Source organism: Paramormyrops kingsleyae, chromosome 3, assembly GCF_048594095.1.
Source record: "Paramormyrops kingsleyae isolate MSU_618 chromosome 3, PKINGS_0.4, whole genome shotgun sequence".
Classification (NCBI taxonomy): domain Eukaryota; kingdom Metazoa; phylum Chordata; class Actinopteri; order Osteoglossiformes; family Mormyridae; genus Paramormyrops; species Paramormyrops kingsleyae.
Genome location: NC_132799.1, coordinates 30,898,798 through 30,926,310, shown reverse-complemented (window position 1 = coordinate 30,926,310; position 27,513 = coordinate 30,898,798). Strand labels below are relative to the sequence as shown.

Here is a 27,513-nt window from a genome sequence, read left to right as displayed (position 1 = left end):
TAATAAAACTAACAATCTGCTTTAAGATTTTTTGGTATCTGCTACATAAAAACTACATCGACCATCATCCTTTGCTTCATCATCGTCCTCCAAAGGCTCGTATCCGTTTGTATATCCGAGCTCGGGAAAAGGACTTCGTGAAATCGCAACGATGTCAGTGCAGGTTGTGGCAGCGAAAATGGCCGAGGTCGAACTCAAAGACATTCCCAGCAAAGAGCTGGCACCCGTGTCGCCGGTGACGCCTAAAGGAGAGGAAAAAGCGTTAGTGAAAAACGAGCCTAATGCCACCTCCGCAGCTGCCACCTCGCCAGCGGCTATAGCTACGGAGACGGTCCAGAGAGGGGACCCGAGCCTTTCTCCAACCCCCAGCCCGAACCCAATGAAGGTACCGCAGGCATCCGCGATGAAGCGGACTGATCCCCAGCAGAACGGCGGGGAAGCGTTCATAAACCAGGATGGCACAGTAGCCGAGGCTCCGAGGATGAAAAAGGTGAGGGCGCTCGGTCAGTGATACGTGATACACGCGGCTGACCGGCTCGCTAACTAGCTAGCGTGCAGTCATTGATTCTGTTAGCTCCCCCCCGGCAGTAATTCTGCATCGGGGGGTCGAGATGTTTATTTTGAAATTAAAACGTGAAGGGATGATTGCCTGATCGCACCCATCACTGTGTTACTTCTCACGTGACAGGAGTGTGTCTGTTTTTTTTTTTTTTACTTTTTACTATTTTTTTAGGTTTTTGAAGTTGGAGATGGATACCTCACAGGTATCCGATGTGATGGCGATCGCGGTGTATTTTTGTTCTTTTCCTTTGGGGAAGCTAAGCGGTAGCATTGGGGGCAGTACGCCCTGCTTGTCCCATTCGCCGACCGGCTCCCCGGAACACGCTGTTCTCACGCTGCCCATCCAGCTGCGACGGCTCCCGGCGCGTAGTTAAGCACCAGTTAAACGCAATACTCTATGTGCAGTGCTTTCATTAACCAAATTTGACAGAAGCGTTTGTTAATGTGTTTATTTGTCCACGTTTCACTATTTTATTTTATCAAAACTTAAAAAAATAATTACTTTTCCACGTTGCCGGCAAAGGGGAGCTGAGTGATTTTCAGTGAACAACATATTCTTCTGACTGTCATTGCTGTTGACCAACCAAAATCACATCCAGTCCTCAAACTTGGTAAAACTTATTAAAGAGCAACATGACGTTTCCGGATTTAGGCCTAATAACTAAATATTATAGGGATATTTATGAACAGGCTTCTGTCAGCTTGTGTCCTATAACCTATATAGTCACAGTATGTGAAAAATGAAACCTGTTAATTAAGAAACATAATCTCAAAGGCAAGAGACATAGCTCAAAGAAAGTCAGAACGTCTCCTGTTAAGTCAAAAGGATATACTTTGTGTAGGCAGTTACAGGCCAGTAATTGGGTGTTTGTATGGACTGGTGCAAAATGCTGATGTAACACAATATCTGTAATAATTGCTTGAGGAGGACAGAAGCCCAATAGAAAAGTGTTTTATGGAACATCAGGATCACTTCATTAACAGGTCCCTTTGTTCAGACATCATAAATATTAGTATGAAAAAGGGTTTGAAGGCTTTTATTTCATCTACCCTAAAGCTATTGTGGAATTATGTGGCTGCACCCACACTCATCCAGTGATGGTGTGATTTACTGTACTTTACCTCCGCCCAAAAGGTACCTGTGGGCAACACTGCCCCTGTATCTGCAGTGACGTGTAATAACTGCACACCTGACGTGTTTCATATGTGGGATTGAATTCATGTTGCAGGTTTGGTCATTGTCAGCCTTTTAAGGTTTTTTTCATGGACTTAAAGTTTAATCCTGCTAACACCAATAAGTTGAAAATATCTAATATGCATCTCTAATTAGGCAATTGCGAAAGTTCTGGACAACTGCCTAGGGTTAGCTAGATCGCTCATATATATTGAAGGTGACCTGTGGTTTTCTTATGTTTAGACTAAGTGCTACATCCCCCCCCCCCCCCCCCCCACCCCCGGTTGGATAGCCGGTGCAGGAAATGCATGGATCGGTTGAAGTGTCATCCTGAGAAATGAGAAATGCAATGGCAGAGAGTGTCAGTTTAAGGGGAGCGTATCAGAATTTTGGGGACCGTGTCTGTCTGATGGCACTGGTGTGTTTCTGTATTTACCATGGTAATTGTAACAAGTGGCTATGCTGGATATTGGCCCAGGAGGAAGGAACAGTCGGAAAGTGAAGCTGACACGGGGGGGTACCTTCACCCCATGAAAGGGGCTCTGTTGTCAGTATGTATTTAATTACCATATCAGTGGGTATTTAATTTCAAACTTATATGCCGGAGTTTATAAATGGACCTTATTCACTGTGTGCCTTTATAAAAGATCCTTTATCTTCTTTATAAATTATCATAGTTTAAAAAGAATGGATCAGAATTTTAACTGCATGTTTAATTGTCTGGGTAAGGTGTGTATTTCCTATAACCCGAATTCAGTTATTATTAAAGTATGCGCTTTTACTGCATTTCAGCTTGAAATGAACTTTAGGGCGAGGAAACAAATGGCAGAACCTTCTAGATGCATTCCTGCTTTGCTCCTGAGTTTTTAATGGATGGTATTCTCATGTGTTACTCCCTGACCTTTTCACCCCGGTTTCTCGGAAGCTATTCCCCAGATGAGATGAGTCTTTTACTTAAGGAAGCTTTAATGCCCGACAGGCCTCTGTTTGAATGTTACCTTATTCCTGGGACTTGGCTGTTTCTGACTGTCGTCACGTGGTGCCGTTTGCCATCTTGCTCTTGGCACGTCTCCCGGATCTTCTGATTCCCCCCCCCCCCGCCCATATGTGCCTTATCGTATTTTGCAGGCCGCCTTAAGCTACCCGGAGCTGACGACAGAGGAACTTTATCATGCTTTTGAGGAAACGCAGATTTTTTTTTTTTTGCCTCGATTTTGCTTTGTATTTTTTTTTTTAAACTCTGTTTTCTTTTTCTGCCATCTTGATAGCTGTGGCTTCGTGGTGCCCAGTGGAAAATCTTTTAGCGGAAAATGTGTTCTGTGAAATGCCGACTTCCCAGAGATAAGATTACAGTGATCGGCTCAAGCTAGTTATTGTAGCAACCGTTGGAGTCCGAAGACGAGTGTCCCCCAGTTTAGCTGTGGCTGTTTCAGAGTATTGGCACAAAGCGATTGGGTGTGATGTGTTTATACCTTTTGACTTGCTGACAGTGTAATGAATCCTGACTTGGACTCTGACCACATGGATTCGCCTTATCCATGGAAACTTATATCTCTTTCAGTATCCAGCACTATACTGGGCCTCGGATTGCTTGGGCGGAGCCTGTAGCCGTGAACCAGGTCCGAATGCTGTGAGTTCTAAACCCGGCCCAGGTGACGTAGCTTAGAGGGTGCTCGGTCTGACTTTGGTCAACGTGCAGTCGTGCGAAAGGGCAGAGCGTGGGGCACGGTCCCGGTTTTTTTTACAAAACCCTGTGGTGATGCAAATAAGCAGCCCGTGGAATTTCTGGATGGAGTTCAGGGATCAGACCAGCGGGGAAGGATCAGGTCGGCGAGAGATGAGCGTGGGATGCCCCTTCCAGACCAGGTGGGTCTCGCTCTCCTGCTGGGACCGGGACCGTGGGAAGCTCACAGTGAAGTTGCTCCGTTGCCACATTTGGCACCATGAGAATCCAGCCACTTGTGTTTGGGCGGGGGGTGTTTCCACCGCGGGATGCGAAAATTTCTATTGGAGGAAGGGAGCAGTTCTGTATCGCACGTGGTTGGGTGCCCCTATGATGTCTCTTAAATTAGGTCTGCCCTTAAAAACAGACCAACCAAACGTGTTTCCTGGCAGGCCATTCGGCGGCAGTGAGGACGACGGGAAACGGCTCATAATCTCACCCCGCGCGGCTGGGTGGATGCTGGATGAATAGGCTTGCGAAAGGAGGGTGTTTCTTCCTGCTGTGCGGTTTGACCTGACTGTCGCAGGGCTGAGCGGTTCGCAGGAACCAGCTACCCAGCGTCGTTTGCCGTAAGGAACACGTGCAACGTGCAGAGTCCGTAGCGGTGGGTAGCGAGAGAGAGATGCTCGATCACAGGTGGAAAGGGTGCTATTAAAACAAAAAATGGCTTGAATACTATGTTCTGCCCAATTACCCTGGTCTAAAAATAAAATCCGTCACCTGATATCGGTGCTCAGAGTAGCGTGCAGTAAGCGTTACATCAGTGCCCTTTAAAGTGCTTTTTGTGAGAAATGCTTTTATGAAGAAGTAGGAAGGATTTATGTCGATGTCCGTTTAGCTAGAGCTGAGCGTTTTAATTAGCCCAAAATATAGCTCAGAAAAGTGGTTCCTGTGTCCCGACAACTGGGCTTTATATATGAATTTATGTATTTTATCTTGGGGCTTTTTGTATCTGCATCAGCCTGTGCAGTATGAATCCTGGATTTCTGTTCTCTCTCTCTCCCCCCCCCCCCATAATGGGCTTCTCATCTGCTGCCCACTCAGGAAGGCTGGGCGTCTGACAGATGCCCGTTGTGTAACCGGATTGGCCCACTGCTGCTTTTTGCTATTCAGGCTGCCCCCCCCCTCCCCTCCCCAGCCAAGACTCCAGTGTACAAAAGGAAGGGGGGGGGGCTTAGAAGTGCCACATCTGTGCCTGGTATTCTCACCCCAGGCTTGTGCGCTCGTGATTGGGTGCACAGACTGTCCTCAAGCTTAGTCTGACTGTATGTGGGCAGGAATCAAGTTCATGCCTAGCAACCTCCCCCCCCCCCCCCTTGTTGCTTGAGGATAGAGTTTGCGCGGTGGAATTATCCATCTAACCATGGTAACAGAATACAAATGGTGGGAAGAACTTGGCCTGTTCAGATTCCATTATGCCTGTACTGGTCGCCTTGTTAACCAACGGGACCTTTTAACTTCATTTAAGGTGGGGGTGTCTTATTGAATTTTTACAGCTTTTACTGGGCTATATAGCGGTATATAGAGGCAGAATAAGGAGAGGAGCAGAATATATCTTGTGATGTGACATGATCCAGGATACAGCAGCTCATTAGTGAATGTTTTTGAGCAGCGAGAATTCAGTCACTTTGCATCATTGCTGTTAGAAATACTCTTCAGCCTGTAGGCTTTAGATTTACGCCTGTCTTGTCCTTGAGACCTCGCTGCATCAATCTCTGTAGGAAGGGATTTATTACCGGTGTTAAACTGTCAGGAGTGCAGAACTTTGGTGGTTCCATGGACGTGTGGGAGCCAGCCAAGCCTCAACGCGGGCCAGTGAGCGGCTGCAGCGGTTGAGGTGGAAGCTCCGCCGTTTCATGTGGCTTCCATTAGCGAGAGAGACATGGGCGGCTGGGGAAGCCTTCCCTCGCTGCAGCATCACACGAAGGTGCTGCTGCCACCCAGAAACTTTGAGAAGACAATGTCTTGCATGGCTTGGGGTGTTGATACTACATTAATGTATTCATCTACTTCTCTTAGTCAGGCATCTTGGTAATAATTCCCCCAGGACCTGTAGTCTGTTGGGTTAGGCAAATATTTTCATAACCTGTTGCATCGTGGAAGAATATTTTCAGTTACGGCCCGAGGACTTTGGTTCCTGTTCCCGATTTGCATGTGGTACATTTCCATTGACTGTGTTTTTTAATATGCCTGGAATATTCCCAGTTTGTGGATTTTTTTCCAATGTGTAGAATACTTCCGCTGACAGTCTGACTGGGGTGAAGCATTTGTTATGGACCGAGACTAACAGCCTGATTTTCAAGCATGATCGAGGGGGAGCCAAAAGTATAGTGCGTTTAAAAAAGGGCTCTGTCAGCCGTGTGTCTGTGCGTGTGTGTGTCTGTGCGTGTGTGTGTCTGTGTGTGTGTGTCTGTGTGTGTGTGTGTGTGTGTGTGTGTGTGTGTGTGTGTGTGTGTGCGCGTGCGTGTGTGTGTGTGTGTGCGTGCGCGCGTGTGTGTGTGTGTGTGTGTGTGTGTGTGTCTGTGTGCGTGTGTGTGTGTGTGTGCGTGTGTGTGTGTGTGTGTCTGTGTGTGTGCGTGTCTGTGTGTGTGCGTGTGTGTGTGTGTGCGTGTGTGTGTCTGTGCGTGTGTGTGTGTGTGTGCGTGTGTGTGTGTCTGTGTGTGTGTGTCTGTGTGTGTGTGTGTGTGCGTGCGCGCGTGTGTGTGTGTGTGTGTGTGTGTGTGTCTGTGCGTGTGTACGTGCGCGTGTGTGCTTGAGGTAATTGTATCCCTCAAGAAGAGAGAACTATTTTCAGTGTCTGCAAACCTATAATTCATGGATAATTTAATATCCTTATTCCCATGACGTGCTATAAAGGTTGTTGTTGTTAGTTTGTCCAAATCCTTTTCAGGTTTTCAGGTAATTGTTCCACCCACCGTAAATTGGTTCAGCTAATACCTTGGGATGGTCACATTCAATTGTTCACTCCCTTTCAATTCTTGAAGCTACGATCTTTATTCTTAAGAGGAACATTATGCATCAATTTCAAACTATTCACCTCCTTGAATGTTTAAGGCACTTTAGCTTTACATGGGTGTTGGATGAGGCGCTGCAGGTGGCCCAGGAGCCAGGAGATCCCGTGGGAGCACTGCAAAATTGTATCTGGTATAGTGGTGGGGGGGGGTGGGTGGGGGTAAGTGTCCTGCTTGATCCGGTGGCTGGGCGAACAGAAGCTGCTTCTGTAGCCTATCATTTTTTAAATTTTATTCTTCATCTGTCTCTAAACCCCCCAGAACAAGCCCTGGCTCCAGAAGATAGACAAGAAAACCAAGGGCTAGCTATGCTCACATGGTGACAGGGTGGTGCAAGGTGTGTGGGCTCCTAGCCTGTAGACGTGCGGAGTCCTTTTAAAAATTAATGCCCTAAATTTAAGAGACGTTGATGGGGCATATCCTGACACATGCTGATTGAGTAAATGTGCTGGTTCTTCCTGGGGAAGATGGAGTCAGTGGCTGATGGGGAGAAGCCCTCGTGCTCAAAGGGTCTCCTTCAGTCACGTTCATGCCGCCTTGTGTTTGGCAGTTACTCAATAACGTTTCACTGCATTGTTTCTAGAAGGTGTGGTGACACTTCACATGTAATCCCATGCACTCCTGTCATTGAACTGCTGTCACACCTTGCAGCACTGGAGGTTTAAAGGTCTATTTACCAAGGTGATGAAAGGTTGCTCAAACCCTTCTGAATCCAAAATTTCTGAGAGCTTATCCCTAGGCCTGCTCGATGTCACTGCCTCCTGGTTACTCATCTAACATTCTTCTATCAAGCTCTTTTCTGTTGGCTTTGGTTAATTGCTGAATGGCCCCAGCTGCATATGTTGTAGGTATCAGGTTTTGTCTGTGCATGTCGCTCCTGTTTCGTTTAGTTCGGTGTGAGACCTTACTGAACACCTTCCTCCTCGGGTTCTGTGCAGTGGAGCTGGATGAGCTGATGGGATCGTTTGTCTGGCATGCTGGTACTGGTGGGTGTGCAGGCAGTGTCCTGTGTGTTCCGCGTTGGTGGCCAGCTGGCCGTTATTACATCAGCAAACGAGCCAGCTGTGCTTCTCGTGTTACTAGCTACGGTCGTCAACTGGTCAACAGTTTTTTCCAGTCTTTTGCCCTAAGGAAGTATTTTAAATTCATTAGAGCTTGACTGATACAGAATTTTCCAGTACTGATTTCAATATTTGAGAATTTAAAAATCAGTAATGATATATTGACTGGTGTTTTTTTTCTCCCGGACATAAACATAAACTAAGATTTTCCCCTAACATTCATGTGTAATTATTTAGAAGTCCTCACCAACATAACATGACATAGTGCAGTTTAAAAATAATCTTGTTTTATTGTCATATATAGTACTTGGAACAAAAGTCTAACAAAATATATGAAAGTTTTGATAAGTCAAATGTGTATTACAAACAAACTTGTGTTGCTGATGGGTGTTGCGGTGTGCCCTCTGGTGGACAAACTAAACAACAACACTCACAACATGGCTGAAGGATCAGTCTTGCATGTCTCCGTTTCTATATAATTGTCATTTATCGGCCATTATAAACACCATTTTATCGGTCGGGCTCTAAAATTTATGCCCTATTGCCCCATGGACTGCTCTGGATAAAGTAAGTCTCTCTCTCTTCTCCCCCCCCCCCATCACTCTCTGGGGGCTCTCTTAGCTCTCTTAGGGTTTGGAGTTTTCTTACATTTCAATTCACGTGTCTTTGGGTCGCTGAACGTCTTTGTCATTGAGTGAATTTCTAACCTAATGGCCATATGGAAATAGAACCTTCAATTGGTCTATCAACAGGAGATAAATTACTGTTCAAAAGCCCATAACCTTATTACTGTTAATGTTCCTGTTCCTTCTGGGTGAAGTATTTGAATTTCTTCCCATTCTCTCACACTGCTTTCAGGGCCTGTTAAAAATTTGGCACTGGACCCATGTTGATGGTGCAGGGTGGGTGATGGATGGACACTAGGGCTGCTGCGGTTAGTCGACGTAGTCGATGATGTCGACAGTGCAAATGGAGCAGTTCAAATCATCACAAAATAAAAAGGCAGTTTTACACTATGCAGAGTGTGATAGCATAGCATGCTGGTACTAGCGCTATGCCTGAGAGAAACACACGGGGCACTATTCTAGACTGCCAGATTAGGCAAAACCACTGTGTTGCCTATTCATGTTTATTAGATTACCATTAGTACGGAGAGCCTTTTAATATCCTTATCAACTTTCCATGAGCCTCACAGCTTGGGGATCCCAGCAAGCAGGCAGCCACCTTGCACCAGCACTGGAATTTGGGGTCAAGGGCCCTTAGATGTGTGATCGTTCTACCGAGGCTGGGGCTCGAACCAGCAACCTTCTGATCACTGCCACAGAGCATTAGCCCTGTAAGCCACTCACTGCCCTGGGGCAACTGCTTCTCATAGTCCACTGAAGACAGATCTTATTTTGTCTGTCTTCCCTTCCCCCTACCCTCATGGCTCTTGGTTCTGCCTTCTTGTTCTGCATGGGCTGCCTGCTGTCACCTGAGTTGTGCAGCCATCTTTCTCAGCAGAGTGCAAGCTGCAGCTGGGTATAGTGGACTCCTTGCTGTTGTCCTTGCTGGCTTTACAAGATGGAGTCTCAGTCTTGACAGTGCTTTATTTCTGTTATGTATTTTCTGAACCTCTACAATTACAATTTAGATAATTTGTTCCAATATGACATGCAGTTAAAAGCAGGGTGAGCTTGTCCCTATGGTGATTGGAGGTTGAGTTTTCTTATGGTAAAATCACTTTGCTGACTCGGGGATTTGAGCCAGCGACCATCCATCCGGTCACAGGCGATAGGAGCTTATCTGCTGAGCCATATGAGACCTCCTGTTGTGATGCGTATTTGTATAGCTAATCTGGGAGCTACATACCTGTGCTTTTGTCTCGGCTGCTGAGTGACTCTTGGTAAGATCACTTTCAAAACATCAAAAAAGAGAGAGATCTGTGAAAGCAGTCAAAGCACTATGCTGCAGCTGGACCTGTGATCAGATTCCAAATCATGAAACCTGCAGCATCTAAAAGCGACTCCAGCCTGGGCCTGGAGGAGTTCTGATGTGTGGCCCAGGGAATGAAACCAGTGTTTCACAAGATCTGTGATGATTTCCACCCGGGGATGCGTCACGCCTCGTCATTTGAATCCCGATAATATTTGAAACCCTACACCTCAGGTGGTTTTATGTTTCAGGTCGCCCATTCTCCTGGGCGACACTTATTTGCTTCATTGGCTCTGCGTGTGCTATCGGTGATGGGGCATCGCGCTTTTTGCGCTTCCTTGACCGTTCCTCTGACAGAGCACAGTTGTGCATCGATCTCGCGCCATGAAGAAGATGTCCGACTTCGCTAGCCAGACCAAAGTGAAGAAGAATGGGCCGGTCCAGTTAAAAAACTACAAGGTATGGTGAAATGGAAAAAAAAAAACATTCTTGGCATCTTTTGGTCTGTCTGTCTTTTTGTTTGGGGTGCGTTTTAAGTCTCTTTGCTGGTGTACAAAAGCTTGGGGGAATGTCACTCCTTTGCTGTTCCGTTGGTTTCCTGTGGTCCATTGTTTGTTGAAAGCTATCTGGTTTGGAGCTGGACCTTGATGGGCTCTTATGTGTTGACTGTGTTGGTTTTGCATTACTCTTTCTCAGATTGTGAGAGGATTAACTCCCTGAAGACCCCCCACACCCACCTCCCCCAAATGCTCATATCCCACCTTCTCGCTGTGACCCTCGCTTGATGGTTGACTAAGAGCAAATAGGCTCTGCTTTGGTGTCTTACATTGGTAAGGTCTCTTCTGCTACATGTTGTTAAAAGGTTGTCGCTATCAGGAGACTTTGTGTGGGTTGTGTGTCCCGTGAGATGTCATGGCCAGGGGTCACATAGGTTTTTGTCTCGTCAACTGGTCACTGGACCCGGGGTGAGGGCATGTGGACCACGTGGCCTTGGTAGAGGACCATGAGTTCTCTCCAGCTCAGGTCTCACCTCCCTGTTACATCCCTGTTTATTTGCTCTGGAGACCTTCTCATGCCTTGTAACCGGAGTTCTTCAATCCCACCCATTTGTACAGCTGGGTGTTTATCCGATGGGTCTGCGGGGGGGCCTGGCGGGAGGGACCGCGGCTGGCAGCGATCCCCGCGCCGCGTCTGCAAACCGAGTGGCGCCGGGCTCTGATTGCGCCGCGCCCACTGATCGCGAGCCACTTGCTGGGTTTTAGTTCCTCGGGGAGGAGAAGGGAGAATGAAAGCATGACTAGGATTCACTGGAATGCCCCCTGCTCACCCTGTGTTGGCTGGCCTGCAGTTTGCCGCGGTTTGGTGCCGGATTGTGTTTCCGTAACATCTGCGGGCCTGTATTGATTCTGGACTGGACCCAGCCTTTGACATGCTGCTATTACTAACGGCTCTGATACACAGGCCTGAATCCTCCTATGAATATTATTCTGTTCAGGGTCCTCACCAGGGCCCAGGGTAGCACATTGCATTCTGTGGGGACAGTCACTGTCTTACGTACAGTGATTCAGTGACCTATGAAGTCACCGTTGGAGGAACTTGAGCAGGGCCTCTTAAGTTAGTTCTGTGTCCACAGTGCCACTCAGTGGTGACCTTTTGGAACTGCAGGCTTAACACCAGTTGAAGTGCACACTTTACACAGTCGCAGCTGTTAGCTGGGGTGGTTTGGGACTAACTTCACTCCCCATTGTCTTTCCATCATCTTCCTCATTCACTGACTTTTTTCCCAGAATGCATTTCCTTATCATACCTTATCATCCACTGGCTGTCTGTTTACTACGTTCTCAAATCCCTGTGTGTGTCCTTCAGCCAGGTAACTACATGGCCTGGGGGGTGGTTGTTGACACATGGTTCTGTCTGCAGCAGGTGTGCTGAGAACTCCCAGTGTAAAAGGAACCCAGTACAAGAACACAAGCTTGCATAGCACAAAATGTAGTTTTTGTCCTGCACTTAATACCTGGAAATAAATAAGAGAAAGTAATTGGAGGGGGCTGGTATTTTGGGCATGGGGGACACAATTCAGATATCTGATTTTTATTTTTTTTTTCTTCCTCGGCTGTTTTGCATTTTTCATTCATTGCATTTGGTTCTTCTCTCTTAGTCTTGTACTGTGTAAACCTGTGGCCCTTTGGAGAGACCTGTAACTTCCGTGGTCACATCCACACTTCGAATAAACATTTCTGCTAAGTAAATGTACTTTAAATTTAGAGAAATTTAGAATAGATTTACAATATAAATTATTGGCTTGTTAAATAATTCCGGCTTGTTTAATGTGCAGTTTCCTCGACTCATAAGGGGCTGGGTTATCCACTAGAGGACTGAGAATTTCGTTTCTTTCTGTATGCAGGCATGTAAAGACTGAACCTTACTTGAGACGGCAGGGTGAAAAATGAGGGCAGTTTGCTGAAGCGCACTTTCAGAGCACGCTTACGTGTGCGAGGACAGCAGTGAGGGGGACGCTTAAAGGCAGGGGCGCAATGGCGTAAAAAAAAAATATTCACCTGTCAGTTTCATTCTAACCTCAGGACGTGACAAGCAGAGAATTTGCTTCCTTTTGCAGTTTGCAGAGTGAACTTGCAGGGCGTTTTTGCTCCAAATTCATTTAAATGAACTTTGACCTGCGCATTTGCTTTGCTAAGCTAATCCGGTGTGGCATAGCGGGGTTGACCCCCTGCCTAGGCCTTTATTTTTTGCTCATTTACACTGTTATGATAAAGTTCTTAAAAATAAAACTGTGGGAGAAGAATGCATTTGTTCTCTTATGACAGATCATGGAGTCCATCCCTGGAGCAGCTGGGGGTTAAGGACCTTCCTCAAGGGCCCAATGGTGGGATCACTCTGCCAACCCAGGGATTTGACCCTGTAACCTTCTGAGTCCCAAGCCACAGGGCTGTGCACTTTGAGGCATGTTTAGGTAGTGCGATTAATTAGGATTAATTAGTTTTTTTATGACATTACAGTAACTTCAGGCTGAATCAATGTGTGATCTTTTCCTTAAAGTGTTTCAGACCATTCCAGAACTTGCAGGTGTCTGAGATGTCTACATAGTACCTCTGTTCACTCCTCTGGTGAAAAGTAAAAACAGGTTTACTAGCAAGCAAGCCGGTAACTAATTCTTTACTCATCCATTATCTAGTGGCTGTAAAACAAACAGCACTGAAGAAATGACAGAATTTAAATACATCTGTGTTTACTACCTCCCTGCTTCCCATCTCGTGTTATGGGGGGTCACAGCATTTTGGACTGTTTGTTTTCGTTTTGTCGCTTCTTGGCTTGTAATGTTCTGTGTTCGATCACACCCTGCTGACCTAACAGCGTCCTTAACACTGTTCCCCTCCCCCCACTCTGTGTACCTGTCCTGTGCCGGCACTGCGGAGGGCGTGAGTAATTGTAGGGGCACGGCAGGCTAGTTTCACTTTGTTTCAGACAGTGTGCACCATGTGAAAGCAAAATTGGCTGCTGTTTGACCGGCCCTGCTTACATTCATCGAGAGACTTACTGCGCTGGTTCTTCCTCGGTTAATCGTCGTTTCCTCTGCCTGTATTCTGCCTTCGGGCTTATTGGAGTGTCTGATTAATGGTAGCGCCACATGGACCTCTGGCTGAAACCCCAAGCATGTTTACATGCCTCCGCTCCCATAGGCTTATCGCCTGTTAACAGGAAGTGGGCAGTTTATTTGAATCCACAGACATGCCCACTGAGGTCTTTATCTTGAAGATTTTTTTTTTATTTGAGTTATTCACCTTCTGAAATGATCTTGTAACCGGAAAATAATTGATTAATTTATTAATCATTAGTTTTTTGTAAGTCAATTGGATTAGTAATTTAAAGTGAGTTGGAAATGGCAGGTTTGCACCTGTGATGTTGGGTTCTGCTGGAGGTTACTGGATTGGACTTGTGACCAGAAGGCTGTGGGGTCACGTTACGTTGAGGTCATGGCCTCACTGTGATCTCCAGCGGCGTTGAGCTGGTCAGGGTTCAAAACCACAAACTGTACCAGTGTGCTTGGTGTTAACCACTCTTGAGCAACAGCACTTCATGGCTGAATGGATTGTATATGGTCCCCGTAAACCCCCCCCTGCTCCCCCACCCTTGCCGGCTTGCTCTGGAACAGAACTGGTATGAAGTCAGTCAGTGGAGTTTCGCAACAGTGAGTCCGGCCCCCGTATCCACAGGGTCTTGTGCTGCCTAAATCCTATTAGGAACTACCAGTCGCTGCTGGATTGGCAGGGATTAGGACAGCAGGTCGATCAGGGTTGTCATGGGAAAAGAAGCCGCCCGTTCCGTGTAGGGGTGGTTCTTGGGTGGGGGGAGGCGGCAGGGTGGAACCTTCTTAAACTGCTGAGCCTGGTACCCCCCCCCCCCTGAGCAGCCAGAGTAGATTGAAGGAGCCAGCGAGCACAGACATGGCAAAATGGGAATCGAACAGCCTGAGCCCAGCTTTTCTGCTGCCTCACTGGATGGTGAGTCGCGCCTCTTTAGCGTAGAACGCTAGCATGTCGAAAATGCGTGCCTGGGGAAAGCCGCAGCAGCGCAGGCTGGCACGCCGGTGCCGTCGCATGCGGGCTGAATGCATGACCTCGGGGTTAGGCGTGTAAGTGTAAGGAGAGTCTCCTTTGAATGAATGTAAATGCCGGCACCGTTTTGTCGAAGTGTTTGTTGAACGTGTTGCTGTGCGTTTTGTTAACGTGTGATTCTGTTCCAATGACACCGAGGACGGGAGGTACTTGTGAATAGACGGTAGTTTCCGGTTGGTGTCCATTGGCGCCCGCACGTGTCGTCAGCCCGGGCCTGTCGCGATGAAGGTTAGTGCGTGCGGAGTCTTCTCCAAGGTCACAGCGTGTCACCTGTGGAGCTGTTCCGACCAGAGATGTAACGGAGTGTTTGATCTGCTCAAAGCACTTTTTGTTCATGTTCCTCAGATGGGTTACCAGATGGCCCACATGGTAACCAACATCATAACTGTCCATCCAAGCTAATGGTCTCCCAAAGCCTGCCTGAACAAAGGTTCTGTTATCTGACACTGATGCTGACACTGGACCTTCTGCAGCACTAGCTAGAGTGGGATGGAAGCAGTGGGAGGGATTTAACTTGGCCCAGCCCGTCTCTGCCCACCCAGAGCTTCAATTCACATTACATTATTTGTTGTTCAGTACATTATTCTACTCAAAGAGGTGACTTTGACATTTTCAATGAAACAGACCATGCTTTTGGTCTGTCTTGCTGGTGTGAGTGTTGGGGTCCCTGTTAAATCACTTTCATTATCTTTGCTGCCTTAATGTGATTTAGTTGCTCTGAGGCCTGGTTCTTTTGAAGGAATAAACGTCTGCAAATCAGGCTCTTCTAGGCCTCAGAACCAAGCTGTTTGGTCCTTTGTCAGTGCTGTGGTTGCTTTCTGGCTGACCGGTCCGGACATTGCAAAGGAGATCAGAGGGCAGGTGCACGGGACAGATAGGGAGAGCTGGTGTGTGTGGAAGTGGCCCATTTCGCTGGCCCAGGGGCTCCCAGAACCATTCCGGTCAACTGGGTTTTTGAATTCACTGTTTGGATTAGAGAGTTTACGAAGGCTGATGTTGGGACTGCAAAATTTCCACATTTTTCATGCTTCTGCTTTCTGATACACCTAGGTCAAGGTTTCCCAATTCTGCTCCTGGAATCCAGTCTACAACAAAGTGAGCAGCGATATCTGCAAACTGTGCTACACACAGGCCCTCCAGGCCTGGAACTGGGGAACCCTGATCTCTAAGGCCTTCTTAAATTACATTAAATTCCCTGAAAGGGATTTTTTCAAACCACAGACTACCAGAGGTAGGATGAGCACGCCTGTTGGTGTGTTCTAACATCTCCTTTGGTTTAAATTGTGGATGTGGAGCCAGGGCGACTATTATAAATTAATTAAAGTTGTGGATGAAGGTCTGGATGAGTCATCGGCATTAATTAATCCTGGTTCTCTGTGTGAAGCCGCCTGTGTACAGGGCTAGACTCTCGGGTTTACTAATTGAGTATATTTTAAATTCTTGTGGTTGTTAATGGTTTATGGAAAGGTGACTCCCCCCTCCCCCCACCTGTGACATACTGCCTCCTTCAACGAATGGGGCTGGAAACATCATTCATCGGTACTGGTTTACCTGGGGGGTAGTAACAGATTGCCTCACTGGTCAGGTTAAAGGCTTCGCTCACTGGGGTGTCCAGGCTGACCTGCGTGGTTTGCTTTCAGTCACCCTGGCTGCGTTAACAGCGTGTGATGTCATTTTTTTTTTTAAATTGCCGTGTGTCTCCGCAGCAAATCCAGTTTGCTGACCAGAAGCAGGAGTTTAACAAGCGGCCCACCAAGATTGGCCGGCGCTCACTGTCCCGGTCCATCTCGCAGTCGTCCACAGACAGCTACAGCTCAGGTACTTCACACACACATGCTGACCGGACAAGGCGGATGCACGGTCACCTAACAGACACACGGGGGCGCCATAACAGACACACAGACGCATAGATGTGTGTTGAACCCGCATTATGCCAGATTCTCTGCACCTTAGTGTCTCTGACATTTTAGACCGTGAGAAACCAAAGTGCCCTTATCCTAGGGTTATGTACCACATCGTGTTTCATTCATTTTATGACTTGTCTAGTACAGGATCACAGATTGTGTATCGCTATTGTTATATTTCGTTAAGCATCTTGTTAAACATTACAGAGAATTATTTGCAAGAATATAGCTTACGACACCACTAAGCATGAAATTGAAGAGACTTATTTTAATAAAAAAAAAATGTATTTAAAAATATACATGTATACATGTAATATATAATTGACCCTTGCTCCTTACTTGGGAAACTAATTGTTGCACTATATTTTAATGTTATCTATTATATTCTGTTCTATTCTATTCTATTGTTTATTGTATTACTGTTACTATGTGTGCACTCAGAAGGCCAACATGTCATTTCGTTGTGCATATTTTCAATGAAAATTGACTGAGTAAGATGGGGTGGTAACATGGTTAGATTAGTAAGTTTAGACTAGTAAGACTAGTAAGTTTCGTTGGTTGTGAAGCTTAAAGCAGCACAGGTCAGAACTGCTGCATTCTGATTGTCTGATTCTGGCCTGGCGGCCCACGGTCCAGCCTAAGCGGATTAAGGCAGAATCTTTTCATTAAGCTTTGATCCCTGGGAGCGGCTGTACTCTCCGTTAGCCGCTGGGAACGGCCTGTAGTTCGTTAGGGCTCCCCCTGCCAGCCGGGCGCGGCGGTTCGCCCTGGACACACTGGAGTGTCACGTTGACGCCCTGCCATACTCCTCTTAGTCGACCTGACACACAGGCTCATGTGACCCAAGGGACTTAGCAGACGTTCCATTGTGTTTTGTTCTCTTCCTGGCGCTGACTTGCGCCAGTCCCCTTTCATGTTAGCCTTCGATTCACGCAATTTGTTCCCAGTCCGTTCAGTTGGGTGTGCCTCGCAGGGCAGGAGAAAAGCAGAGAATGGCAGGGACTGTGTCATACTGCCCCTGGGATGCAGGGATTTGGGCCTGGCTGTTGTGTAATTAATAGCGAAGTCTGAGGCCTGTTATTATAGTGTCACTTTTTAAAATCTCAGTGTTTCTCAGAATGTCCCAGGGGAGAACGGTTTGGGAAATTATAGGCCCACAGAGCAGATCTCACGCGATATGACGAGGTAAAGCAGAGGGGGGGTGCATTTGTGTTCTGTGGCCCAGGACAGAGAGACTTCCTTTTTATGGATAATTCTGGAAAGATGAGTTCATGTCAAGTTATATATTTTTTTTCCTCTCAGTAGTGAAAAAAGATCTGTCACACAGCTCTGTAGAAGCTTGATTGGTGGAAGAAGTTTGTAGTAAGTTGGATGTGATGTGTTGTGCCCCCCCCCCCCTCCCTCCCCAGCTGCCTCCTACACAGACAGCTCTGACGATGAGACCTCCCCGCGGGACAAGCAGCAGAAGAACTCTAAGGGGCAAAGTGACTTCTGCATCAAGAACATCAAGCAGGCGGAGTTTGGGCGCCGGGAGATCGAGATCGCTGAGCAGGGTTTGTGTGTGCGGGAAGGGGGGGGCGGGGGACACCAGTGGGGGTGCTCTGTCTGTCCTGACGGTCCTGTAAGCTTGTGGCCTCTCTCAGGCCACAGGAAGGAGATCAGTCAAAGAGCAGCATTGATCTCACAGTCGTGCCTTCGACTCACGGTCGATCCTTAAGCCGTGATCTGTGAGTCCCTGCCTTGTGCAGACAATACCTTGTGGTGATGTTGGTCGGCTGTCTTTTGTTCCTCGGGACACGGCCGGCCGCGTGCGCCTGCTGGGGGAGTCTCCCTTTCCTGGGGAGCCTCAGCTGCAGGGGCCAGCCTTCGAGCGGCACAGGCTGCCAGGGGTCAGGACTCCTGAATCATACCGGGGGCTTGTTGGTGACTGTGTGTGTCTTCTTGTTCGCTGACTCTTTTGGGGCAGAGATGCCAGCGCTGATGGCCCTGAGGAAGAGAGCCCAGGGGGAGAAACCCCTAGCTGGGGCCAAGGTGGTGGGATGTACCCACATCACTGCCCAGACAGCAGTAGGTGTCTCAGTGCTCCTATTCCCCTGCTGTCCCCCTACTGGCCAACTTAAACACTGCAGCCTCATAGTAAAGCCGTTAGCATCGAGTCGCTAATGCGTGCCCTTCTCCATAGGTTCTGATGGAGACTCTGTCTGCCCTGGGTGCCCAGTGCAGGTGGGCCGCCTGCAACATCTACTCCACCCAGAATGAGGTGGCTGCCGCCCTGGGTGAGGGGGGTGAGTGCACATCGCCACCTCACCCACCCCCTCATCCTAATCTGCCCCCCATGCAGACTTTAATAAGATCCCCCTCCCATCCACAACCCCTAGGGTTCTCGGTTTTTGCCTGGAAGGGGGAGTCTGAAGACGACTTCTGGTGGTGCATCGACCGCTGCGTCAACGTGGAGGGATGGCAGCCCAACATGGTGAGCCGCGGACGTCCATATCCGCGCACAGATAATATTAGATAATATTAATTGAATAACCTCCCTCTCCCCGGTTTTCCAGATTCTGGATGATGGGGGCGACCTCACCCACTGGATCTACAAGAAGTACCCCAACATGTTCAAAAAGATCAAAGGAATCGTGGAAGAGAGTGTAACCGGGGTCCACAGGTGGGCTGACCCTTTACGGTAGTGAGGGAAGCACTCGACGCATGCAGTTTTTTTTTTGTTTTTTTTTTAGCATCTCACAGCCGTATAACACCAGCATAACATAGTCTCTGCCCTGGGGCTATGGCTCCATCTAGTGGCCAGTGGACATTTGATCAGTTGCAGGATCTTCAACATTTGGCCTCAGATCTTATGCCAGTTTAAATATCATAGCGGAGTGTGTTGTACAAAAAAAAAGAGAAACACCGAACGTATTGTTGGTAAGGTTTCCAGATAACTAAATTCAATTTGTGATGACAAATTGCTGAATAACACATGATTGGTTTGGGCTCAACATTAACATTCAGAAATCTAAAGCATGGTGCACTGTAACTGTAACAGTGTTTTGTGTAAGATCCTGCGATCATCAGAACACCAGGAGAGCTTCTCTCTCCCATCCACAAGCTCCCTCCATTCTCTTGTGGCCATTTTTGTCACTGGCCCCCCCTGCCACCCCCTATGTTTGCCATGTGTCATTTGGGCTGAAAGTTCTGGGTTTTAGCTTAAATACTTTTTTTTTCTGCTGAGTTGTGTTTTAAGGGGTATTTTCAGAACTCTTCTGGGCATTTTTATTTATAACTGTGGCTGTGACCTTCCCTTGATGCTGTGTACCAGGCTGTACCAGCTCTCCAAGGCCGGGAAGCTGTGCGTTCCAGCCATGAACGTCAACGACTCGGTGACCAAGCAGAAGTTTGACAACCTCTACTGCTGCCGGGAGTCTATTCTGGATGGGTGGGTGTAAGATCCTGGATTAGCGCCCCCCTTTGTGGAGAGGCCATCTGGCTGTGGCTTCGGGGGTCACGGCATCCTACACACGTGCTTTTTGTTTTGTTTATTTTACCCTCAGCCTGAAACGGACCACGGACGTGATGTTCGGGGGGAAGCAGGTCGTGGTTTGCGGGTATGGAGAAGTAAGTGAGCCGACGGCAGTGTTTCTGCAGTGTCCTCCGTGATGCGCGACTGCAGTGCAAGTAACACTTGACAGCTATTTTTCATTTAAAGCAGTATTCCCGATGAATCCCTTCCAGCGGTTGTGCGTTCTAGCTCAGTGTTTCTGAACCCGGTCCACGGGGGCCCCCAGACAGCCCACGTTTTTGCTCTCTCCCAATTCCCTGAGCTAAAACGTGGACCTCCTGAACATCCCTGAGCACTGGTTTCAGAAACACTGTGCTAGATGATGCTAAAGTCACTCCCAGAGAGGAAAATAAGCTTTGATATGTGGAAAGCACTGTGGAGTTTAAGCTTGACAGGTCTCTGTCTGCCCGAGCGCAGGTCGGCAAAGGCTGCTGTGCTGCTCTGAAGGCCATGGGCTCCATCGTCTACGTCACGGAGATCGACCCCATCTGCGCCCTGCAGGCCTGGTATGGTGGGGGACAGGCCGGGGTTGCCTAGTTCATACTTTTCCGCCTGCCGTCATGATCCGTGCACAGTGGTGCGTGCACGCTCTTGTGTGCACGTTACATTTGAACACGGATGGTCACAGTCGGCGCATGCAGGGTGGATTTATTGGAACAAATTAATACAAGCAATGTGCTGAAATAGTTTTAAAGGTGTTACTTGACTTGGGCAGTATTACAGTAATATGGGGGTATTTTGAGATATTGACAACAAAATTAGTGCCCCCCCCCCCCCCCGAATAGCGTTGATTTTAAAAATACAGAGGTACCTCTGCACCTTCTCGTATGGCTACTCACCATAACTGCGACTACAAATACAACTGTTCTTCTTCTCTTTCCTCGTTGACCTCTGTGAGAGTAAGTGCTGCCACCTACTGGGAATACCTAGGCGATTTCCTTGTATGTGCATAGTCAACATGCATAATGTCCGCCGGAAACTAAAATCCGGGCTACACCCCCGTCGCCCAGCTCCCACCCACTGAACATGACATTCACGCCGCTCACACTGTGCACGGAGCATAAGTGCACCTGGAAAAGTGAAGTGTGAATGGGCTTTTAGGCTGGGTGTGATGAAAGGGTGATGGAAGTATTGTTTCACTTTTTATAAATGGGAGTCATGTGACTGCTAGACGTCCTTTTTAATAGCTGTGCCCCCACTCTCTCCCCCCAGCATGGATGGATTCAGGTTAGTGAAACTGAGTGAAGTCATCCGTCAGGTGGACATCGTCATCACCTGCACAGGTAGGTCCCTCACTGCTGGCTCGTACCATTGGTCGTCCTGAGAGGGGTGTGTGTGTGTGAGTCCCTTTGCATGTGACCCATCTGTCGTGCTGCTTTTTCACTACAGGCAATAAGAACGTGGTGGTGCGGGAATACCTAGACCGCATGAAAAACGGGTGCATAGTCTGCAACATGGGACACTCGAACACGGAGATTGATGTGGTAAGTGTGCGGTCTGTCAGTGGAGGGCGTCTTGACCCATGCTGCGACTCTTCAGTTAACTGACAGGATCAGTTTGGCAGCGTGGCTGCTGGGATGTTTTGACGGATGCCTCTCCTCGCCCCCCCCGCCCCCAGGCCAGCCTGCGGACGCCTGAGCTGACCTGGGAGCGTGTGAGGTCACAGGTGGACCACGTTATCTGGCCCGACGGCAAGAGGATAGTCCTGCTGGCAGAGGTACGAGTCTGAATGTGCTGCCAAAGACATGCACTTCACACATGGGGATATGTATGGGGGTGGGGCCACGAGGGTACTGCCTCCAGCCAAAAGCTGATTGGCCCTCAGAAGTGCCCCTCCCCTGTCACTCACAAATTCAAATCTGTAAGCATTTTGGGTCTTTGCGTAGTGCATTCGTCAGTGTCAGCTTTCTCAAGCGCTTTGATCAGAGTGCTGTACAGCATAGAAACCAGGAAGCACTTAATAATGATTTTGCCAGCTCAGCCTCGTGTGCCGTCGGTTTCAAGCAGTCCTGAGGGTGGTGATTGACACCGAGGCCTGTTTTTACCGCTGCTCTGTGACTGCATGTTTCCATGTGAACGTTTCCACCCCCAGGGCCGCCTCCTGAACCTGAGCTGCTCGACGGTGCCCACCTTCGTGCTCTCCATCACCGCCACCACACAGGTGAGTTTTGTGCGTGTCACTAAAGAAGCGTTCTGGAGAGCGGTAGGGCTGTCACAATATCAGATTTTTACTACACGATTCTCGTGGCCAAAAGAGTTCACGATAACTAAATAATCACGATATCCGGGCTTTAGCTAACGAGCGCACCAGCATATTTATGCCCAGAAAAATTTGTCCAGTCACCGGCTTTTCTGTTACAGAATGAACAGTGTGCTGAAAAGTTAGCAATCTGTATAAATTCTGCGTATCTTTATGTTTATTAAATTTGGTTAGCGGAGCGCAGCAAATGCTACTGTTTTGATAAATCGTGGAAGTGGTAAGTATTGAAGTGGAGGTGAAGAAAGGGACAGCTCACAGGCAAAACATATTTAAAAAGAGGAGATATTGTGGATAAACAAGGCAAAAAGACATCTGGTCTGACGGTACTTTTTGCAGTTTAAAGTCTGACACGTTTATTAAGCATAAGGATACGTCAAATTTATTCAGATTGCTTACTTTTCGGCATCGCAATATGCATCTCATTAATATTTTAAGAGTACTACTAACCTGCTTACCAAATTGTGGGCATAAGTACATGGCCACATAGTACTGAAAACCCGGTGTCCGGACAGATTTTGCTGTGGGTAAATACGACGGCACACCTATTATCTAAAGTCTGGGATATCACAATTATGTCGTTATCGTGAATCCTTTTAGCCACTGTAATCGTGTAATGAAAATACATATCGTGACGGCCTAAGTGCATGGCTTGTGTGTGGGCATGCCAGTAGGCTGAAGGTCTACATGTGTGGATGTGGTGTTATGGGGAGGGGGGGGGGTTGTGGTTTTGTAGCTTTAACTTGGACCTAAGCTGCAGGGGCCAGTTGCTTATTTACAGTTGATAGCATGTGACTTAATGGCTTAAAATGACCCAATTGTCCCCAAGTGCCTCTCATGTTACAGTCACACCCCTCTTCTGAACTGCTCTGGGATCTGCACTCTCTCCTTGGGTCAGGAGCTGTTTCTGAGCTGTCAGGCTAAATGCAGACGTATTCACTCTGTCTATGCCTCAGTATTTCCCAGTCCGGTCCTCGGGGACCCACAGTCGGTCCATGTTTTTGTTCCATCTGAGCTGCCTGCTAGACAGTCCACATTTTTGCTGCCTGGGAGGGAGCAAAAACATAGACTGTCTGTGGGTTCCTGAGGACCAGATTGGGAAACACTGGTCTAAGTGATGAGGGCCATTCCTGTCCCCCACAGGCCCTCGCTCTGATAGAGCTGTACAATGCTCCTGAAGGCCGCTACAAGCAAGACGTCTACCTACTGCCCAAGAAAATGGGTAAGACTCATCATATTGGGAGGGGAGGCATCCATGACCACTGAGAGTGTGCATGGCTTGTGGGGGGGTGAGCAGTACATATATAGTCCACACCAGTGTTTCCAAATCTAGTCCTTGTGTACCCACAGACAGTCCACGTTTTTACCGTGAGCTGGGAGGGAGCAAAAACGAGGACCGGATTGGGAAACACTGATCTAGACAGCTATACTAACCTATGGTCAGGGATGCACATAACTGGGGCGCACGTGCGCATTTGCCGTATAAAGCAATACGTGCAGCAAATGCGTATGTATTTTATGTGCATTCTCACTATTACAACAGGAAATTGCCGTGGTTTTTAACCTTTATACTGCAAAAGGAGTACAAACTAGCCATATAAAGGTTAAAATGCAGGGTAATTTCTTGTTAAAATAGCATGAACTCACATAATGCACATTTTCGCTGCTACAACAAGAAATTGTCCCACGTATCGCTTTATATGCTGAATGCGTACTTATATACCAGCTACGTTCATCCCTGCCTGTGGTCACTCTATATACACTGAATTGCTAACTTGATGATAATTTGTAGTACTACCTACAGATTAATGTGCAAAATAATGTTAGGGTGGCACAACATTATACAGAATCTTACAAATTTTTAGCCACAATGTTATGGGCTCCAGCACAGCTCGTGATGGTTTTGCCGTAAAACATCACCGAGAAGGTAAAACATGACGAGCTGTTCATAACTGAGAATGGCTCTTCTGATGTCAACATGAAGAGATTCCTGATGTGCGTTGACATGTGACCCCCCCCCCCATTGTATATAACGAGCATGTGCTGTTTCAGATGAGTACGTCGCTAGCCTCCATCTTCCCACATTTGACGCACACCTCACCGAGCTGACGGAGGAGCAGGCCAAGTACCTGGGCCTGAATAAGAACGGCCCCTTCAAGCCCAACTATTACAGGTGAGCACCCCTGCTGCCCCGCGGCCATTACACAGGAGGAGCTGAGGTTAAATATCCGCCAAGACTTGACACTGGGCCCTTAATCTGTAGCAGGGGTGAGGAACCTGATCCATGGAGAGCCGGTGCGGGTTTTTGGGATGACCTCTCAATCAGCCAATAATAAAGCAGCGGTTCTCAACTCAAGTCTTGGGGACCCACTGTTATTGGCTGATCAAGAGGTCACCCCAAAAACCTGCACCGGCTCCCCATGGATCAGGTTCCTCACCCCTGATCTACAGCCTTGGCCAAGTGGTTTGTGGATGGTTACATACAAAAGAGGGTGAATAGTATGTAGCAAAGTATTTATGTGACATATTAATCTAACCTGACTCTTTTTTTTAAGGTACTAAACTGGTGCGAAACTGGCAGAAGAATATAGGGAGCTTGGGGGGAAACACAGACTTCACAACTGTACAGACCATGAAACGAGGAGAGAGGAGGTCATTTTTTGCCCTGCCATTTGAGTGGGAGGACCTCTGCTGTCTGGGAGTGGCGTGCAAACTTGCCAGTTTTTATTTAACATAGAATATTACACTCTAACCCTGTGAGTTGGTCCTGCTGCTTGGTCTCTTGGGATGGAAGACGTATCACTTCACAGCACATTTTCTGTCACCCAGCCTGTCGGTCACCATAATGTCACTAAGTTTATGTATAAAACTAAATTCTGTCTACAAAAATGTAAATAAGGATGAATGAGAACCTATGATGATTTTAATATCCATGAATCTTCTTTTATTCTTTGGATCCTCAGACTAGGGTTTCGGGGATTCAGTTTTATTGGTTTTATTTTTATTTTAGAGCCACGATCAAAATTCAGATTCCCCCCCCCCCCCTAGTGAAGATGGTGGTTGAAAACTAGCGGGGTTCCTTACCCCAGTCGATCAAACACTAAGCCAAATCTCTGTCTGCATCGTACTACCTACCTTCGGACTTCCCATTGTTTGTGATTTAAGGATTACCAGCTGTTCCAACGAAGCGGCCGTCACACTCGGACCTTTATTCATACCACAGAAGCTGTGAGTTTCACTTTGTTTTGCTTTCTGTCTATGCTGAACCTAGGGACACGGTCTTGGTATTATAAAATGGGTGTATATTTAGATTTTTATATAGAAATTAAGCCCTTTCCCCTTATGCTTCCTTTATCATTTGTTTTTCTTAACCTTAACAAAAAACAAAATATTATAAGGTGTAATGCATATGTACTGAGCTGAGAAGCAGAATCGTGTAGGGTTTGGCCTGGTCGTGGGCTCTCTCTGGGTCAATGGGTACTTAACGGAGGAGATATTGCTGTCATACTGCTATACAGGTTGGCTTAAACCAGTGCGGATACTGGAGGGGCCATTTTATCGGAAATGTTTTAATATTATGATTTGATATTTACACATATAAAGAGTCTGATGTCCCTAATTGGTCTTTTGCCAACATGGGTGGAATATGCCCTTCATTTCAGTGTATTTCTGACCTGCTTTTGATTAGTTTGACCTATGAACTTTTCCCTTTTGTTGGGGTGTGTCCCTGTGTCATTGACACACAGCATCTGATGCTGATTCCATCATTAAAGGCAACTGGAAGCCAGGCATTCCAGCCTAGTTTGGGGGGAACTTTGTTAATAAACAATCTACTGCATGGGATTAAGAGCCGGCAAAAAGTCACAAGAAAGCATCTGTTTTACACTCTGTGGAATCTATGAACATGGCAATGATATTTTAAGCTTCATTCACTATTCATTTTTCTATTTATAGGGCAAAATGTTACTCTTAATAAGCAATCAGGTGTTGTGTTGTATACTAATTAACTTCCAACTGAAGATCATTGCTCCGCCCCCGACCACATTGACCTGGAAAAATTCATCCCACATAGTTCGTGTCAAGTGTCCATAACCATAGTTGTTCATTCATTCTCAAATCTGAGCTTTGCTGACTTCTCCTGTTCACGCGTACAAGCCCACGCCCTCCCGGTTCCAGGTGTTTCTAATATGTCAATCGCAAACACCCAAGTGTTGCTGCCGTCTCCAGACTGCAGCGTGTGCGTCTGAGAGGAGTCATCTGGCACCATCATCAGAAGGGAGGGTCGATCATCACCACCTTGGGCTGGTTATAGACAATATGAAGAACAAAAAAAAGAGAAATGTCCTGTATTTATTGTTGTAAATCTTCAGTAAAATTACAAAATCTGATTTTAAGTTGTCTAAAAAAATGTTTTAAATATTGCAAGTGATTATGGTAGCAATAATGAATCTGTAAACACAATAAAATATGTAAAAATATCTGGAATCTCTGACAATGAGTTTGGACTTGTAAGAAAAGGGATTGTGTTGGACCTCCCAAAGTACTACCTTCTACCTGCTCTTCAATACCTGCCACTGGTAATAACAGGTTTGTCCACAGAGCAGGTATTGTCAGTCATGCACACACTAGGCCTGTGTTTCAGCTTTCTTGAAATTGCTGATGTTGCAAATCAAGCAGGCTGAATTTAGCTTAACTCAAAATTTGAATTTGTTTGCTGGAGCTCTGGGAGTGTGCGTGGATTTATAAAGCATTGGGGATTCCTGTTGGCATTGGGGATTCCTGCTGTAGATTATTTTACAACCCCCTCCCCCACCCAGATACCCCCCGCTACCTGCATTAATAATTAATTTGCAGTCTCTGTGGAGCTTTAAACAGATGGCGAAAGATCAGCCTAAAGCGCAGGTTCACGAGTGCTAATGGAACGGCAGGACCAGGGATGACAGAATAGGAGTTGTTTCTTTTTAATGAAAAGCTGTTTCCTTTAATGATTTACATGATTAGGTTACTGAGAAGCCGCTGCAGCCATTAGGAAGGCAATAGCTGGGGGTGTAGGAAGGATTTTAGCCCACAATATAAAATAACTGCACTTCCACATTTCACACTGCTGTTTGCTCACTGTATATTGACTTGTTTTGCCTGCCACGTGCATGAAATTTTTTTTCCATCTTGGGGGGTTTGATTAAAAAAAACAATAACTTTTTTCCACCTACTATGTACTTTGTGCACAGAGGCAATAGCGGGAGAAGCGAGTCTTACTCTCAGCATATCCACAGTATGTTCTAAGTCACTGCAGTATCACATGGATAAACAGGTATTCTTAATGGATGGGCAGCTAGAAGAGGAGAACATTGGACAGACCCATGTTGTCACAGCACATTAACCTAATGCATGGTATATGGGAAAGGCTCTTGATGAAGGGGATGGTATAGTGGCTCCCTGGCCTCTCAGATTATTCTCCATGTGTGCTTGTTCTGTATATGTGTTGTATTCGTTTATTCATTGCTTGTTAGGTTAATTGGCATCCCTATATCACACGTTAACGTGTGTGTTTGAGAGTGAGCCCCGGCATCCTGTCCTGGGTGCCCCCCTGCCTTGTGCCCCATGCTGCCTGGGACGAGCTCCAGGACCCCTCTGACCTTGACCAGGAAGAGCGGCTGGAAGATGGATGGGGGGGGGGGGGTGCTTAGCCATTCCTTGATCTGCAGCCACTTGGGGGGCAGC

General features: G+C 47.2%; 1 protein-coding gene across 7 annotated transcripts; it reads left to right on the top strand.

Moving 5' to 3' along the window:
* Positions 1-82: 82 nt before the first annotated feature.
* Positions 83-26,270, top strand: ahcyl2b (adenosylhomocysteinase like 2b). Of its 7 annotated transcripts, none has more exons than XM_023841317.2 (17): positions 83-490; positions 15,785-15,896; positions 17,392-17,535; positions 17,949-18,049; positions 18,165-18,267; positions 18,361-18,455; positions 18,538-18,644; positions 19,296-19,412; positions 19,528-19,591; positions 19,953-20,041; positions 20,748-20,818; positions 20,925-21,019; positions 21,154-21,252; positions 21,628-21,696; positions 22,936-23,014; positions 23,845-23,965; positions 24,348-26,270. In XM_023841317.2, exons 1-17 carry the CDS (start codon positions 152-154, stop codon positions 24,352-24,354), a joined length of 1,812 nt encoding a protein of 603 aa, XP_023697085.1. In that variant the 5' UTR covers positions 83-151; the 3' UTR covers positions 24,355-26,270. The 7 variants fall into 7 exon arrangements, with proteins under 7 accessions (XP_023697085.1, XP_023697086.1, XP_023697091.1 ...); XM_023841323.2 differs by lacking the exon at positions 83-490 and adding an exon at positions 2,973-3,601; XM_023841319.2 differs by lacking the exon at positions 83-490 and adding an exon at positions 4,820-4,926.
* The last annotated feature ends 1,243 nt before the right edge of the window (positions 26,271-27,513 follow it).

What these genes read in the sequence shown, in the direction of transcription:
- ahcyl2b (XM_023841317.2), top strand. Translation starts at nt 152, where the DNA reads ATGTCAGTGCAGGTTGTGGCAGCGAAAATGGCCGAGGTCGAACTCAAA. An exon ending in GATCGAGATCGCTGAGCAGG is followed by an intron (nt 17,536 to 17,948) that starts GTTTGTGTGTGC and finishes CTTTTGGGGCAG; the next exon opens with AGATGCCAGCGCTGATGGCC. An exon ending in ACATCACTGCCCAGACAGCA is followed by an intron (nt 18,050 to 18,164) that starts GTAGGTGTCTCA and finishes CCTTCTCCATAG; the next exon opens with GTTCTGATGGAGACTCTGTC.